Source organism: Suncus etruscus, chromosome 1 (assembly GCF_024139225.1).
Source record: "Suncus etruscus isolate mSunEtr1 chromosome 1, mSunEtr1.pri.cur, whole genome shotgun sequence".
Taxonomy (NCBI): domain Eukaryota; kingdom Metazoa; phylum Chordata; class Mammalia; order Eulipotyphla; family Soricidae; genus Suncus; species Suncus etruscus.
Genome location: NC_064848.1, coordinates 81610138 through 81623450, shown reverse-complemented (window position 1 = coordinate 81623450; position 13313 = coordinate 81610138). Strand labels below are relative to the sequence as shown.

Sequence of the window (13313 nt, the reverse complement as noted above, 5' to 3'; positions counted from 1 at the left end):
CCAGGATCGACTCCTGAGCACAGAATGGGAAATTGTCCCTGAAGATCTCCAGGTGTTACCACTACCCGTTCCTACTTCAAGAAATCTAAAGCTCTGGTGCCACTATGCATTTAGGTAACCCTTTCACTCCTTTCTATGGAGTCCTTTATGAGGAGCAAAAAAACAAGCCACTTTGGGACCAGGGAGATAGTACAGGGGTTAAGGAACTTATCTTTCTTGTAGCTGACCCTCACTCAAATCCCAGGATGTGTCTTGAGTCCTACCAGAGTGACCTGTGAGTACAAAACCAGGAAGTGTAAACCATGAGCACACCAGCTGTGGTCCCAAACCCAAGAATAAATAAATAATACATAAAGTCACTTTATTAGCCTAAATTCTTATTTCTTATTTATTTTGATTTTGATTTTGTTTTTGTTTTGGGGACTATACCTGGTGGCACTCAGGACTACTAGCTCTGTGCTCAGGAATTACTCTTGGCAGGCTTGCAGGACCATATGGAATGCTGGGGATGAAACCCTGGTCAGCTACATGCAAGACAAATGCCCTACCTTGCTGTGCTATATAGCTCTGGCCCCAAAGCTCAGGTATTCTCGAATAGTTTTTTTTTTTTTTTATTAATATCTAGTTATTGTATTACTCTCATGTCTTAGGTTAGTCTATGGGTTTTAGGAGCTATGAGCAACAAGGATCAAATAAGAATTTGTTACTCTATGTAAATCACAGCATCCCACAGTAAACTCCAGAAGTGCTTATGTATTCCCTTCCTCCTTTTCTTGCCCTTTAGATATTAGTATCCTTATTATTTCCTTTCAGCTTTCAAGGCAAGGAATGGAATTCCAGATCCTTCCATTCACCTAATGGTGAAAACCCTGCGATGGTGTCCCAGGGTAGAGATTTTAGTGTTTCTTCTCTCTGAGCTTCTCTTAGGCATTGTGGTTCAAGTGCTTCAGTGTCAGTGTTAGACAATTAAATTCTACAACCGACCTCTTGTGTCATAGTTCCAGAACTGATGTACTATTACAGCAGATGGCCTTTGCCAAGTCATCTCGTCTTGATTTATGGGAAAAGGTTTTCCAGCCAGAGTTGGATGAAACATTCAGATCAGAAGCCACTTCTCTGACACCCATTAGAGTGTTTGAGCTCAGAGCCTTGCCCCTTGAACTCAGAAGTGCACCTGTCTGTTTCCAGCGACTGTTTTAATGGTTTGTTGAGAGACCTGGAGCCAACAGGCAGTAGCGAGGTTGTATTTAGCCAGGGAGCAGGTTACCATCCCAGACAGCGCCTGCTGCTGCTGCTGCTGAATCCAGCTTCCCAGCAGAGCAGAGGGAGTCATATCTATTTACTGCAGGCTTCGTGGGGCCCTAGTGCTGAGATCTTCAAGTCACAAGGTGGTCTGGTGGGATAAAATACCAGGTGATCAGAGAGTATCTGGTTAACTCTTGCAGCTACAAAGCAAGTCAGCTCATTTCAAACGGATCGGATGCAAGATAGGGTTTCTCATCTCTCATTCTAGGATTCTAACTGGGCTTCTAAGCACCTCTATTGCAAACCATCGAACATGAGATGAGGGTCCAAGAGCTATTAGCAAGAACTATTTCTAATCCCTTTGCTAGTTCAGAGAGCCCCAGACCTATACAGCCTTCTGGGCATTGTGGCTGGGCAGAAAAGAGGGGGAGAGCCTGCCCGAGTGGACAGGGAGCTCTTTTAGTAGCCTGGCTGGAGGGAACAGCAGTCTGCTGTCTGTTAGACCAGCTGTGTGGGCCCGCCGTGATCTGTCTCTGAGCTAACACCAGCCATAGACATTTGGCCAGTAAACCCTGAAATTGCTGGAGATTTTATCGAGCTCCAACAGCAATTTTCACGCTGCATCATGGATGTTTCAAGAGCTTCAAGATCATTGGGTTATATTTCTGGCTTGGAGAAGATGCTAGAAAAACCAGAGCATTAAATATTAAATAGGCACAGCCTTTAAAAGGCATGATGAGGTTCCATGTAATGGGTTCTGTCAGGAGAAGAGAGGTCTGTCTACATCAGAGTGATGTAGCATACAGCCAGAGTTGAAAAAACACACTAATGAAAATAAGAATGGGCTAAGGTGGTAACAAATGGCTAGGGGCAGCATTTGGTACTGGACTAAAGAGCTGAGCTTACCATGGTGGTGGTGGGGATATGGCTTGAGGAGGGGTGGATGGGGGTCACTAGGATAGTGGTAGAGGGAAATGGGCACACTGGTTAAGGGTTGGGTAGTTGGAACATGGCATGCACGAAACTTTGTTGTAAATCAGGGTGCCTAAAATGCAAGTAAATAAAATAGCTCTGGGGTCTGGAGATACAGTATAGGGATAAGGCACTTGCTTTGGTTACATCTGGCCCAAGTAGGATCCCTAGTATTGCACGTAGTCCTCCAAGCACCAGTAGGAGTTACTGCTGAGCACTGCTGGGTGTGCCCCCCACCCCAAACAGCAGCGATGGCTGTACTTGGATCAGGATTCGAGTGTGACAGTGGAAAGGTGGACTGAAAGCTGCTCTATTAGAGATAGAGGGAAACTGGAGAAAGGAGAGAAATAGACACGCTCCTATTAAGCTCTGAGGCTAATAGGATTAGAAGGCTGGTTGTAGGGAGAACTTTCTCTGCCTGGTAATGTTAGTTCATTTCAAAGTGATTGAAGGTTTAGTAGCTACTAGCATTACATTTAACCTCAAGGAAAATATGTGCTATAAATTTATCTACATCTATCCTCTTTTTCCGGGGACCAAGATACATGTGAGAGTTCAACATGGTTATAGGAGTTCACTCTAATTCTAATGATCACTCATCATTAAAAACAAACAGTGATGAATACTAGCACTAAGTGACAACTAGCACTCTGCCAGCTCCAACAATAAAGCTAGAAAAGAATAGTACAAAATAAAAAGCTTTCACAAACCTACCCACCCCAAATGACCTAGGCCTTTAAATTCTTCTGGACCCACTTTTTTTTTCTTCATGTTTTTGGTCATACAGGCTGAGCAATGCTCAGGGGTCACTGTTACTCCTGGTTCTGCACTCAGGAACTAACGCTGGCAAGGCTCAAGGGTCTTTATGACCATATGGGATGCCAGGGGGTTGGGGGCTTAGTTGGGGGGGGTTGTAGGTGATCAACCCGGGTCAGTCACATACAAGGCAATTGCTTTACCTGCTACTTATTTATCTCTCCAGCCCCTGAAAGTAATAACTTTATGTTAGATCCTGCCCGAGTTTTTGTTTTGGTTCATCCCACCATACCTCTTCTTCTTTTTTTTTTTTGTTTTTGTTTTTGGGCCACACCCGTCAGTGCTCAGGGGTTACTCCTAGCTGTCTGCTCAGAAATAGCTCCTGGCAGGCACGGGGGACCATATGGGATTCCGGGATTCGAACCAACCACCTTAGGTCCTAGATCTGCTACTTGCAAGGCAAACACCGCTGTGCTATCTCTCCGGGCCCCCACCATACCTCTTCTGTCATGCTGCTGTGGATCCTTTTGCCACATCAAATCTGAGAGGCCTTGCTCAGTTCTGAAGGTGGAATTGTATTTCATTGTACAATTTTCTCCTTCCTCTGTCTTTGTTGATGGACATTTATTTAGGTTGTTTCCGATTCAGAGCTTTACTCACGGTGCAATAAAGCAGCCTAAGCGACGCCTCCTGCTGCGACTGGGATCCGCTGCTTTTATTACTACATGGCTCAGCCCAGAGTGGATATGACAAAGGCCCACATTCTCCCCTTGCACAGCTAAGAGCTTATTGTATTCTAATTCAACTCGTACTTGCTTTTGTGTTTCCTTATTCTCTCCCTCCCACACAGCCAGGCTCTTGGGTGAGGTGTAATGGTTGTGGTACTGATGTAGTCCCCGCCCTTTCTCATCATCCGAGTGGGCAGTGAGTGTCTCAATTGCTTTGGGGCGCCTGTGGACAAGTCAGCAGAATGACCCCTGATTCTGCACAACTAGCAGGATGCTCCTAATTGTGTATTGTTCCAAAGTCTCAGCACAGTTCAGTGGGGGCCACATTGGCATAAACTGATGGGAGGGGGTCAGAAAGACAGTGGATAGGGAATTTGTTTCACATATAGCTGACCCTGGTTTGATCTCCAGCACCACCTCTGGTACCCCAAGCTGCACCAGAAGTGATTCCTGAGCCTAGAACCAGATAAATAAAATGATGGGAAAGGTCCCTGTTTACCTCCTCTTAAAGATAGAACAATACCTGACACTTATTTATATCTCTGGAATTTAATAAGGGCAGATGAGTACACTCTTTGCTCCACCTGGGAAGCAAAGCGAATTTAACTTCCTTGGTCTCCAACACTGACGGAGTTTTTCAATCTCTCAGAGGACTGTGCTAGCAACAACCTTAATAGAAAACTCTGAGAAGCTTTCATATGCATAAAATGTTTCTGTACTTGCCTTAGATGAAGTGGTTCTTCCCATGAAAACTAGTAAGTGTTGAAATGTTGATCAAAGCCAGCATTTCTGAGGCAAAGATGAAAGATAACCCTTCAGGGATTAGGAATTTTGGTTTAAAAATCTTTTTATCTACAATGCTGGAGATTTTTTTTTTCCTTTTTATTTAAATCACTGTGAGATAGAGTTAAAAACGTTGTTGATCATTGAGTTTCAGTCATAGGGTGCCAACACCCATTCCTTCAGATTACTAAGGTGGCTTAGAGGGGTTATATATATTTGGGGGTAGGGTGGGAGGGGCTACACCCACCAGTGCTGAGGACTTACTCCTCTGTGTTTAGGGATCACTTCTGGCACTACTCAAGGAACCATGTATGATACTGGGGATCAAATCTGGGTTGGCCATGTTCAATACAAACCATCTCTCAGCTCCAACCCCTATTATTTAGTGATTTTTAGAGGTTAGGCTGGAGATAGAACTACTCGACTGAAGAATAATGAGAAATTCTCAGCAGTTTGGTCTTTGCTTTTAATTTTAAGTTTCCTAAGTAGTGTTCAGGCTGTGGGTTATAAGGGTCTCGGGCTCTGGCCCAGGCATGCTGGGAGCTACACCTAGCTATGCTGAGGAGGAACTCATATGCTGGGCATCTGCTCCAGCCCTCACAGTGACTTGGTTCTTGTTGTTGCTACTACACTAATGGGGACTTGGAATTATGGGGTATGGTGAACTGTAACTTGAGGAACTAAGGAAAAGACAGTTGGTGGCTCTGTTGCCTAGAAGACACACACCTGTTTGGAAAGCTGTGAAACCTCTTCTCCAGAAGGAAATTGCCTGTTTCTCACAATTCACAAGAATTTCCAGATACCCTAGCAAGTAGGTTCTCTACCTTCAAACATCATCATCCTCTCCATAATCCCTGTCTTTCATGGAGGCATTACTGTAGTGTGGCAAGAAGGGTGACTATGTAGAACATATAATCATGGAGACGAATGCTTTCTTAAAGAAACATTTTCTTTCTTTTTTTCAGCATTGGCTGGATCATTCCAAACCCATCAAGAAGCAGATGAAAAGTAAGCAAGCACTTCATTCTTTTATCAGAGAATCAACTCTTTTGCTACTTTTGAGGGGTTAGATTTTTAGTATAACCCAGGAGCATGTAGGGCTGGTGCAATAAAACAGCAGGTAGTGTGTTTGCCTTACACATGGCCATTAGATTCAATCCTGGTACCCTATATCATCCCCTGAGCCAGCCAGGGGTAATTCCTGAGTGCAGAGCTGAAAATAACCCCTGAGCATTGCCAAGTGTGACCCCCAAAACCAAATCACAACAAAACAATTTAGGAACATTTAAATAGATTTAATTTCAAATGGATGTTTTTATCATTTGACATTGGCTAGCCTTGTTGTTTAGGTTTAAAGTTTAAATAGAGGTTTTGTTTGTTTTCCTTAGTTATTTAAATAAGCAAACAAACCAGGATGGTGTTGAGATGATTTTTGCATACAAGTATCACCAGTATATTTTCACAGTACCTCAATAAAAATTGGGGGGGGGGGAATCAAAACAATTTAAAAATCTAGAAACTCAAAACAACTCTTCAGCAACTCAACTCTCAGCCAAGAAACCCCTGTTACTGAAAACTGATGAACCTTCTCCTCAGAGTCAAGGTTCCACACTTTAGCCATCATTTTTTGTTTGTTTGTTTTTGGGTTATACCCGGCAGTGCTCAGGGCTCCTGGCTCTATGCTCAGAAATTGCTCCTGGCAGGCTCAGGGGACTATATGGGATGCCGGGATTCAAACCACCGACCTTCTGCATACAAGTCAAATGCTTTACCTCCATGCTACCTCTCTGGCCCTTAGCCATCATTTTCTTATGAGTGGTGGTCTCAGAGATATCCTTGACAGCTTGGTCTAGCTTGGGCATGGATCATTTTTTAGTTTTATGTTCTTTTTTATTTTTTTGTTTATAGTTATGCTTTTTATTTTGTTGTGTACCTCTTAATGAATTTACAAAAAATAAAGACCTCTCTTAGATAAAAGAATACTGCTTATCTGTTTCTTTCCTTTAGCTCAGTGATTTTTAGCCTTTTTATACCTGCAGACCTGCCACTGTCACACATACCAGTCCAGAGACTGGTAGTTCTCACCAAGGTGGTTGGCCAGTTAACCTTTCTACACCTGCAGGCTGGCACTGGTCTATGACCAACAGCTAAATTACCCTGCTTTGGTCCATTTAGATTTAGATTTAGATTTTTTTTTTAAAGTTATCAATTTGAAGTATCTTGGCAATCCATGGAAAGTAAAATGTCAGTTTCTAGTAATTGATCTGAATAAATGTTTTGTTTACTTCTCCCCCTGGATGTTTACTAGCTAAGTCCCAAACTAGGATTGAAAAGAATGGATCAGCCCTTTATTTCCTGTCAGTGCCTTGGTACCTGTGTTCCTGGATTTAACATGTTTTTCTTTTTTGTCCCTTCTGTAATCTTCCACCTTCCCTCTCCAAATGATTAAGTTGGACCTGCTTATGCTTTGCATTTTCGAGTTAAATATTATTCTTCAGAACCGAACAATCTTCATGAAGAGTTTACAAGGTAGGACCAAATACAGAATAGGATCCCCCAGTAACCCTTGGCTTCCATATTGGGATGGTCCTCCCACTCTGTCTGCTATGAATCTTATTCATACTTTGCTGGTGCTTATCACTGTGGTCTGTTGAAAATTCCCACTTGGCTGAAATTGACTTTTTCCTTAGTAACTAGAAACTAACTTGTTTATTTTCTCATTACATTTTCTGTTTGTTCCATCCTTGGCTGTTTTGGTTAATTATTCTCTGGCAACTTTGTTTTTGTCTCAGCTACCTAAATAAAAAGGTGAAGGAACAAGTATAAAATGAACGTTTCTCAGTCCAGAGTTGATATTTTTAATTATTACTTTAGGACTGTGAAATATTTCCTTGATTATTACATTTTCAAAGTTGTTAAAGTCTCTCATGCTTTTTTTTTTTAGCCCCTCTGATTTTTTTTTATGGTCCACTGGCTTGTCTTCATCTCCAACATAAATTGCATAGAAGTAAAATATATTAGTGTGGAGTTTCCTGGTCTAAGGTGTCTGTCCATCAGATTCTTTGTCACATTCTCTGCCAGATTCTGAGTTATGTTGGATGTTCATAGAGCATCTTTGTCATTGTCTATATATCCAGAACAGTAGTGAAGTTGTGCGTGTGTGTGTGTGTGTGTGTGTGTGTGTGTGTGTGTGAGAGAGAGAGAGAGAGAGAGAGAGAGAGAGAGAGAGAGAGAGAGAGAGAGAGAGAGAGAGAGAGAGAGATGTCTATATGCAGGACAGAGAGAGAGATGTCTATATGCAGGACAGAGAGAGAGAGAGAGAGAGAGAGAGAGAGAGAGAGAGAGAGAGAGAGAGAGAGAGATTGTCTATGCAGGACAGTAGTGAAGCTATGTGTGTCTGTGTGTAGGCTAACTCAGAAAGGACCCTTCTGTTATCCCTTCCCCCATCCCCCATGCTGGGAAGACCTCCTGGGATTTTTCTATAGGATCTGGAAGTTTGGGCCCCAAAAGTCTTTGTAACTTGGACAACAGCCCCAATACGCTATCCTGAATTTCAGAAGACAGTTTCATGGTGGGGAGGCACCTGCCAGGAAGCAACAATGTTTTGGATCTGGACTCTGGTAATAAGGCCCTTGCCACCCTCACTTCCTTTGTTTCTTGGGCATCCTTATTCTCATATCTGTGCCACATACAGAAGCTGTCTTGCTTTCAAGGTTCAAAAAGTGAACCTAGGATTCCCCCTTGGGCATGCTCTATGAAACCTGCTGCCGTGAGCGGTCTCCTGCATCAGTGATTCCTGGGAATCCCTTTCACATGTAAAATTCTGATTTTGTGCCTGCAGAGGAGAGTGGACAGCTGTGACTTCCACAAGCATCTAAGGGTTTTTGGTGCTCCACATCCTTATGTCAGACATTCAAAGCCCAGGGCTGGAGAGAGAACTTAGTGGGTAGGGCAGTTGCCTTTATTCATGGCTCACCCTGGTTCTATCTCTGGCATATATTCGAATATCCAAGCCCTATAGTATTGAAATTGGTGTGACCCCCAAACCAGCCAAATCAAAGTAAAAACATCCAGTCCAGATTTTAGCTTTACTTAAATGAACCCTACTTCTATAATTAGATACCGTCATCCCCACTTTTGTCACTTCTAAAACCAGGTATAATTTAATTCCAAGATTATGAGGCTGGGTTGGGGGGTATGCTATAGTGTGTGTGTGTGTGTGTGTGTGTGTGTGTGTGTGCGCGCACACGTGCCGGAGAGGGTGTGTACTAGTGTGTATGGTAAGGGTCCATATGTGTGGTGAAGGAAGAGGGATTCTGTGGTGGTATGTGTGTCTCTACAGTTGAACTGTATCAGAGAAAAAGCCTCCAGCAGTTGCTAGCTCCCATCAGCTATCCTCTTTCTGATACAATCAGCTGTTGTAACTTTTCTGGAATTTGCTGGTGGGGCTAGCTAAGGCTGAGCCAGCTGGCTGGATCTGACAGGTTGCATGCCCATGAGCTGAGCTCTGTGTGCCGTGCTGGACTAACACTCACTAAGGGGGCGGCAGAGTTGCTGCTGGCCCAAGCCGTGTTCCATGTCTCATCCTCCAAGTATCTTGCAAATTTCCCACCTGTACTCACCTTCTGAGCCAGGTGAGGGGGTGCTGTCCACCAAAATGTCATTTGGTTTGGATTCCCTTTTTACAATGCAGCAATGGAGGCTGGGCTGGGTAGCAAAGAGGGCTGGCGGAGGGAAGCTGGGATTGGTTGTGGCTGGGAAAGGTTTACCTTCTGTTGACTTTTATGTATGTTTGGTAGGTACCTGTTTGTTTTACAACTCAGGCATGACATTCTTTCAGGAAAGTAAGTATGTTTTTACTTTGACTCTTAACCCAGGATAGATCATAACATACTTTTAAATAATTTTACTCGGATCGATTTTTACCCTTGTTCCCTTTTCAAAAAAAAAAAGTTCAGGCATTGTAAAGTGAGTCTAATACTTGTATCACTGTCATCATCATCTTATTTTAAATGATTACTATACAGCTTGAAGCATTTCCAAGAGCATTTAATATCTTAAGTGATGTGTATTTGGGAACGATTCACTCTCTGATCACATCACAGCCCCATTCATAATGGCTTTTGTCGTGTTTGCAAGCAAGATACCTTATTAGTATGTATACACTTACAAGTGTATTTGCAGAGTCAAAAAGCCTCATTCATTGCCATCTGCATTTAAGTGATGTAAAGAGATTCTGTTTGGATTCTCATAGGAAGAGATTTAGACATCTCATCTCATTTCCTTTCCCTCTCTTAAAAAAATGTTTTTTCAGTACTCGGCCTCTGATTCCACACAGGCACCAAAGCGACTGGTTTTGTGTATATCATTCATTTATTCTAAAGACAAGAGACTTCAGCAGTCACAGCTTTTGTAGTTGTGTCATTTATCTTACCAACTCTTTTCTATTACATGAAAAGTGACTCTACTGAGCTTTAACAAAAAAAAAAAATTGCTAAAGCAATACCTCGATACCTGGTATTGTCGAGACTGCATTTTGATTTTGAATATAAACTGAAGGGAATTTGAAATGTGATTTCTGAATTTGCAAACTGATACTATAAAAAAAATCTTAGCGGGATGTTTGCCATATAACAACAGGGAGATTGTACAGTGTATACATTTGTTGTATTCAGCCCTGTACTACAGGTCTTTGGCTTGTGTTTTATGAATGTGTGTGTGTGTGTGTATTTCTTTCTTCTCTATCTCTCTCTCTCTCTCTCTGTCTTCTCCCCTACGTTCCTCATTATAAAGGCCTCTTAACTCTGTCTTTAGGTTATAAAGATAATAATGGCAACACCCTGAGTTTGTTTGATACTTTATAGTTACCTTGTACTCAAGGCTGATTTATACCCTTCTGAACAAAATGGATTTTTTGCCTCAGCATTGCCTCCTCACAGCCAGGTGATCTGGGCAAGACATTTCTCATCTGGACTGCATTCCTCATCTTGGAAGCAAAGTGGGGAATGGGAGAGCATTGCGCACCCACAGAGGAGTATATATACTAAATGCATTGCTCCAGTTGGATCCTTTTTACAGAAAGCTTTGCAAACTCTGAAGTACTGTACCAGTGTGTACCATTATTATTTTTCTAAGTTTATAATATTAAGTATGAATAATATCACTATTCCTGTAGCAACACATCCTTATGCCCGTATCTCGGTTATACTTATTAGAATGCTTGAGTGTATCCAGCCGGCCTGGCAATGCTAGCTATTGTGTCTGTATTTTTAACACTATGACCTCATTTCAAGGAAGATTTATGGCAGCTTGAAAAGATGCACATACTATATCAAGATAAAATAAGTCTAAAAATAATAAGGCAAAGGGAAGACTTTGTTCTATTTCCCAAACTTCCCCATTCTTGCCAAATTCTGTAAAGTTATCCATAAGGTTGATAAAACTATACTTAGATGAAGTTATTTTAATATATTACGAGAACTGACATTGGAAGCTTGCGTAAGTCTGCTTGTTTGCATTTTTTAATGTGGACAGCAGAATTAGAAACCACCACAAAAATCATGACCTCAGTATCACCACCTTTGGAAAAATGATATTAGTGACATTTTATATGGTTAGTAGTAATTTTGAGTTACATGTTGAGAAATAATGTCTTTTCTTCTCTTTTAAGATTAAAATGCCCGTATGAAACAGCTGTGGAATTGGCTGCTCTCTGTCTACAAGGTATATTATTCTTTCACGGTCTTTAGTGTTTTAATGTACTGCTTTCATCTCAACCAATGGTGTCAGTTGTGTACCAGGAATGGTGTCCTACTCTGGGGATGTGCCTATATACCTATGGCCCAGTCCTCAGGTCTCTTTCTATCAGAACAGTGTTCTCTCCTTCTGGTAGAAAGACCAGAGGGAGTCCTTTAGGGGAATGAGTAGATGAAGATGAACAAGGGATGGGGCATTGAGTAGAAAAGCATGGAGGACTCCCATCTACAGAATGATGCCAGAGGGTGAGCTTCAAGGAGTCAGAGTTCATTTTAGACTCTGTTTAAGAGGTATCAATTCCATGCTAATGGATGAGATAGTTTGGGAAATGTCTAAGAGGTAGGTGGGCCTGGCACCTATGCTCTTGAGAAAACTCACTTTAGCTGTGAAGAAGGGACTGGAAGATGACCAGGACCAGGTCTGGGGATGTAGTAACAAAGCATTGCTGTAATGGAGGTAAACGGAAGATGAGGGGATGAGAGAGGACTCTGTCTGCTGTTGAGTTTGGGTGCTGCGTGGGAGAATGGTTAGAGGAATTGGGTTTGGATGGTGTCATCAGGAAGTGAGTGGGAATGGAACAGAGGGGGTTTGCCTGCAAGTTGCTCAATGCTGATTGTTCCTCATGATGCACCCATAGATTTGAGTGTCACATACACAAGAGGGCTGGGAGGGCTTGATTTCCTGTCATCCTCCCAATCATACCCCTGCCTCCACAAATGACAAAAAGAAAATAAAGCAGGCTCACAGGAGACACATATTGAAGTCTCCAGCACTTAAGAGGTGCTGATGGGAAGGTTAGCACCGTGAAAGTCATTGGCTCATTGGGAGCGTGACCACTAGAGGCTCCTTCTCCCCTTGTTCCTTCGTCAGCTTCATAGAGCAAGGAATTAGGATCTAGTCCTTTACAACCATTTGTTATTTAGTTTATGTTTTTTGTTTTTGGCCATGCCTGGTGACTCTCAGGGTTTACTCCTGGTTCTCTGCTTAGGCTAGGGAACATTTCTGGAAGTGCTTTGGGCACTAATGTGTCCAGGTTTACTGAATGCAAGGCAAGGCGCCCTTTCTACTGTTTTATCTCTCCTACACACTCACACAGAGTCCAAAGATTTGGCCTCACAGTTTTGTATTAAAATCCAATCTAAGTCACTTCAGAGTATGAAATCATTCCTCACTAATAGAATACAAAACTAGTTACAATCACTTTCTAAATAGTCACAGATGACCAGAGAGCCTGGGCACTTTGAGTAGAGTTTTTCAAATGGCATTTTCATTAATTTTTATATAATTTTCTGAGGTAGCTGTTTTTGTTTTATTTTGGGACCACACTCTGCAGTGCTGAGGGCTTACTCTTGGTACTGTCCTCAGAAGTCAATTCTGCCTGTGCTCAAAGGATCATGTTTGGTGCCAGGGATTGAATTGGGTTTCCTTAGCATGTAAGGCAAACACCTTAATCTTTGTGCTGTCTCTCCAGCCCACATATACGATTTTCTTTTCTTTTCATATTTTGGTGGGGGCCACAGCCAGCTACACACAAGGGTTACTCCTGGCTCAGGGGACCATATTCGATGCCGAGGATCAAACATGCATCTGTTCTGGGTCAGCTGCATGCAAGGCAAATGCCCTACTGCTGTGCTATCACTCCAGCCCCATATGCGATTTTCAATGTGGTATTTCAATGTGTGATTTCCTCTTGGTGTTTTTAATATATGTACTTTGTCATACAGACAATTCCTACTGCTGCAGTATATTCCCATAACTTCTATAATTCCTATTCTCTAATGGAGGGTTGGCAAGTAGTGCACTGTACATACTGAATGAACTGTACAAATTTGAAGAGACCCACAAAAACTTTAGGGGAAGTGGGAAAAGGGATGGGGTCATCATGCTGAGAGCAGTACTCTGTGCTCATACCCACCCATCTTTCATGGATTCCATGTCTGTATATGCAGAACCATAGCATGTAATGCTCATGAAACAGGGAAACTGACTATCCTTCTCACCCACTGGTCACATAACAGCCAAACTAGACTTCCTGAGTCATCTGGGTTGAAGGTCCAGAAGCAGAAGGTAGGA

At 42.4% G+C, this 13313-nt stretch overlaps 1 protein-coding gene across 4 annotated transcripts in view; it reads left to right on the top strand.

The window, feature by feature from the left end:
• The window catches only part of EPB41L4B (erythrocyte membrane protein band 4.1 like 4B), a 170332-nt gene that overhangs the window by 58051 nt on the left and 98968 nt on the right, over positions 1-13313 (top strand). For all 4 annotated transcript variants that reach the window (XM_049784518.1, XM_049784525.1, XM_049784508.1 and 1 more), the window contains exons 3-6: positions 5450-5492; positions 6935-7013; positions 9284-9328; positions 11155-11207. In XM_049784518.1, the coding sequence (XP_049640475.1) occupies positions 5450-5492; positions 6935-7013; positions 9284-9328; positions 11155-11207 (220 nt within the window). The remainder of the gene's footprint in view (positions 1-5449; positions 5493-6934; positions 7014-9283; positions 9329-11154; positions 11208-13313) is intronic.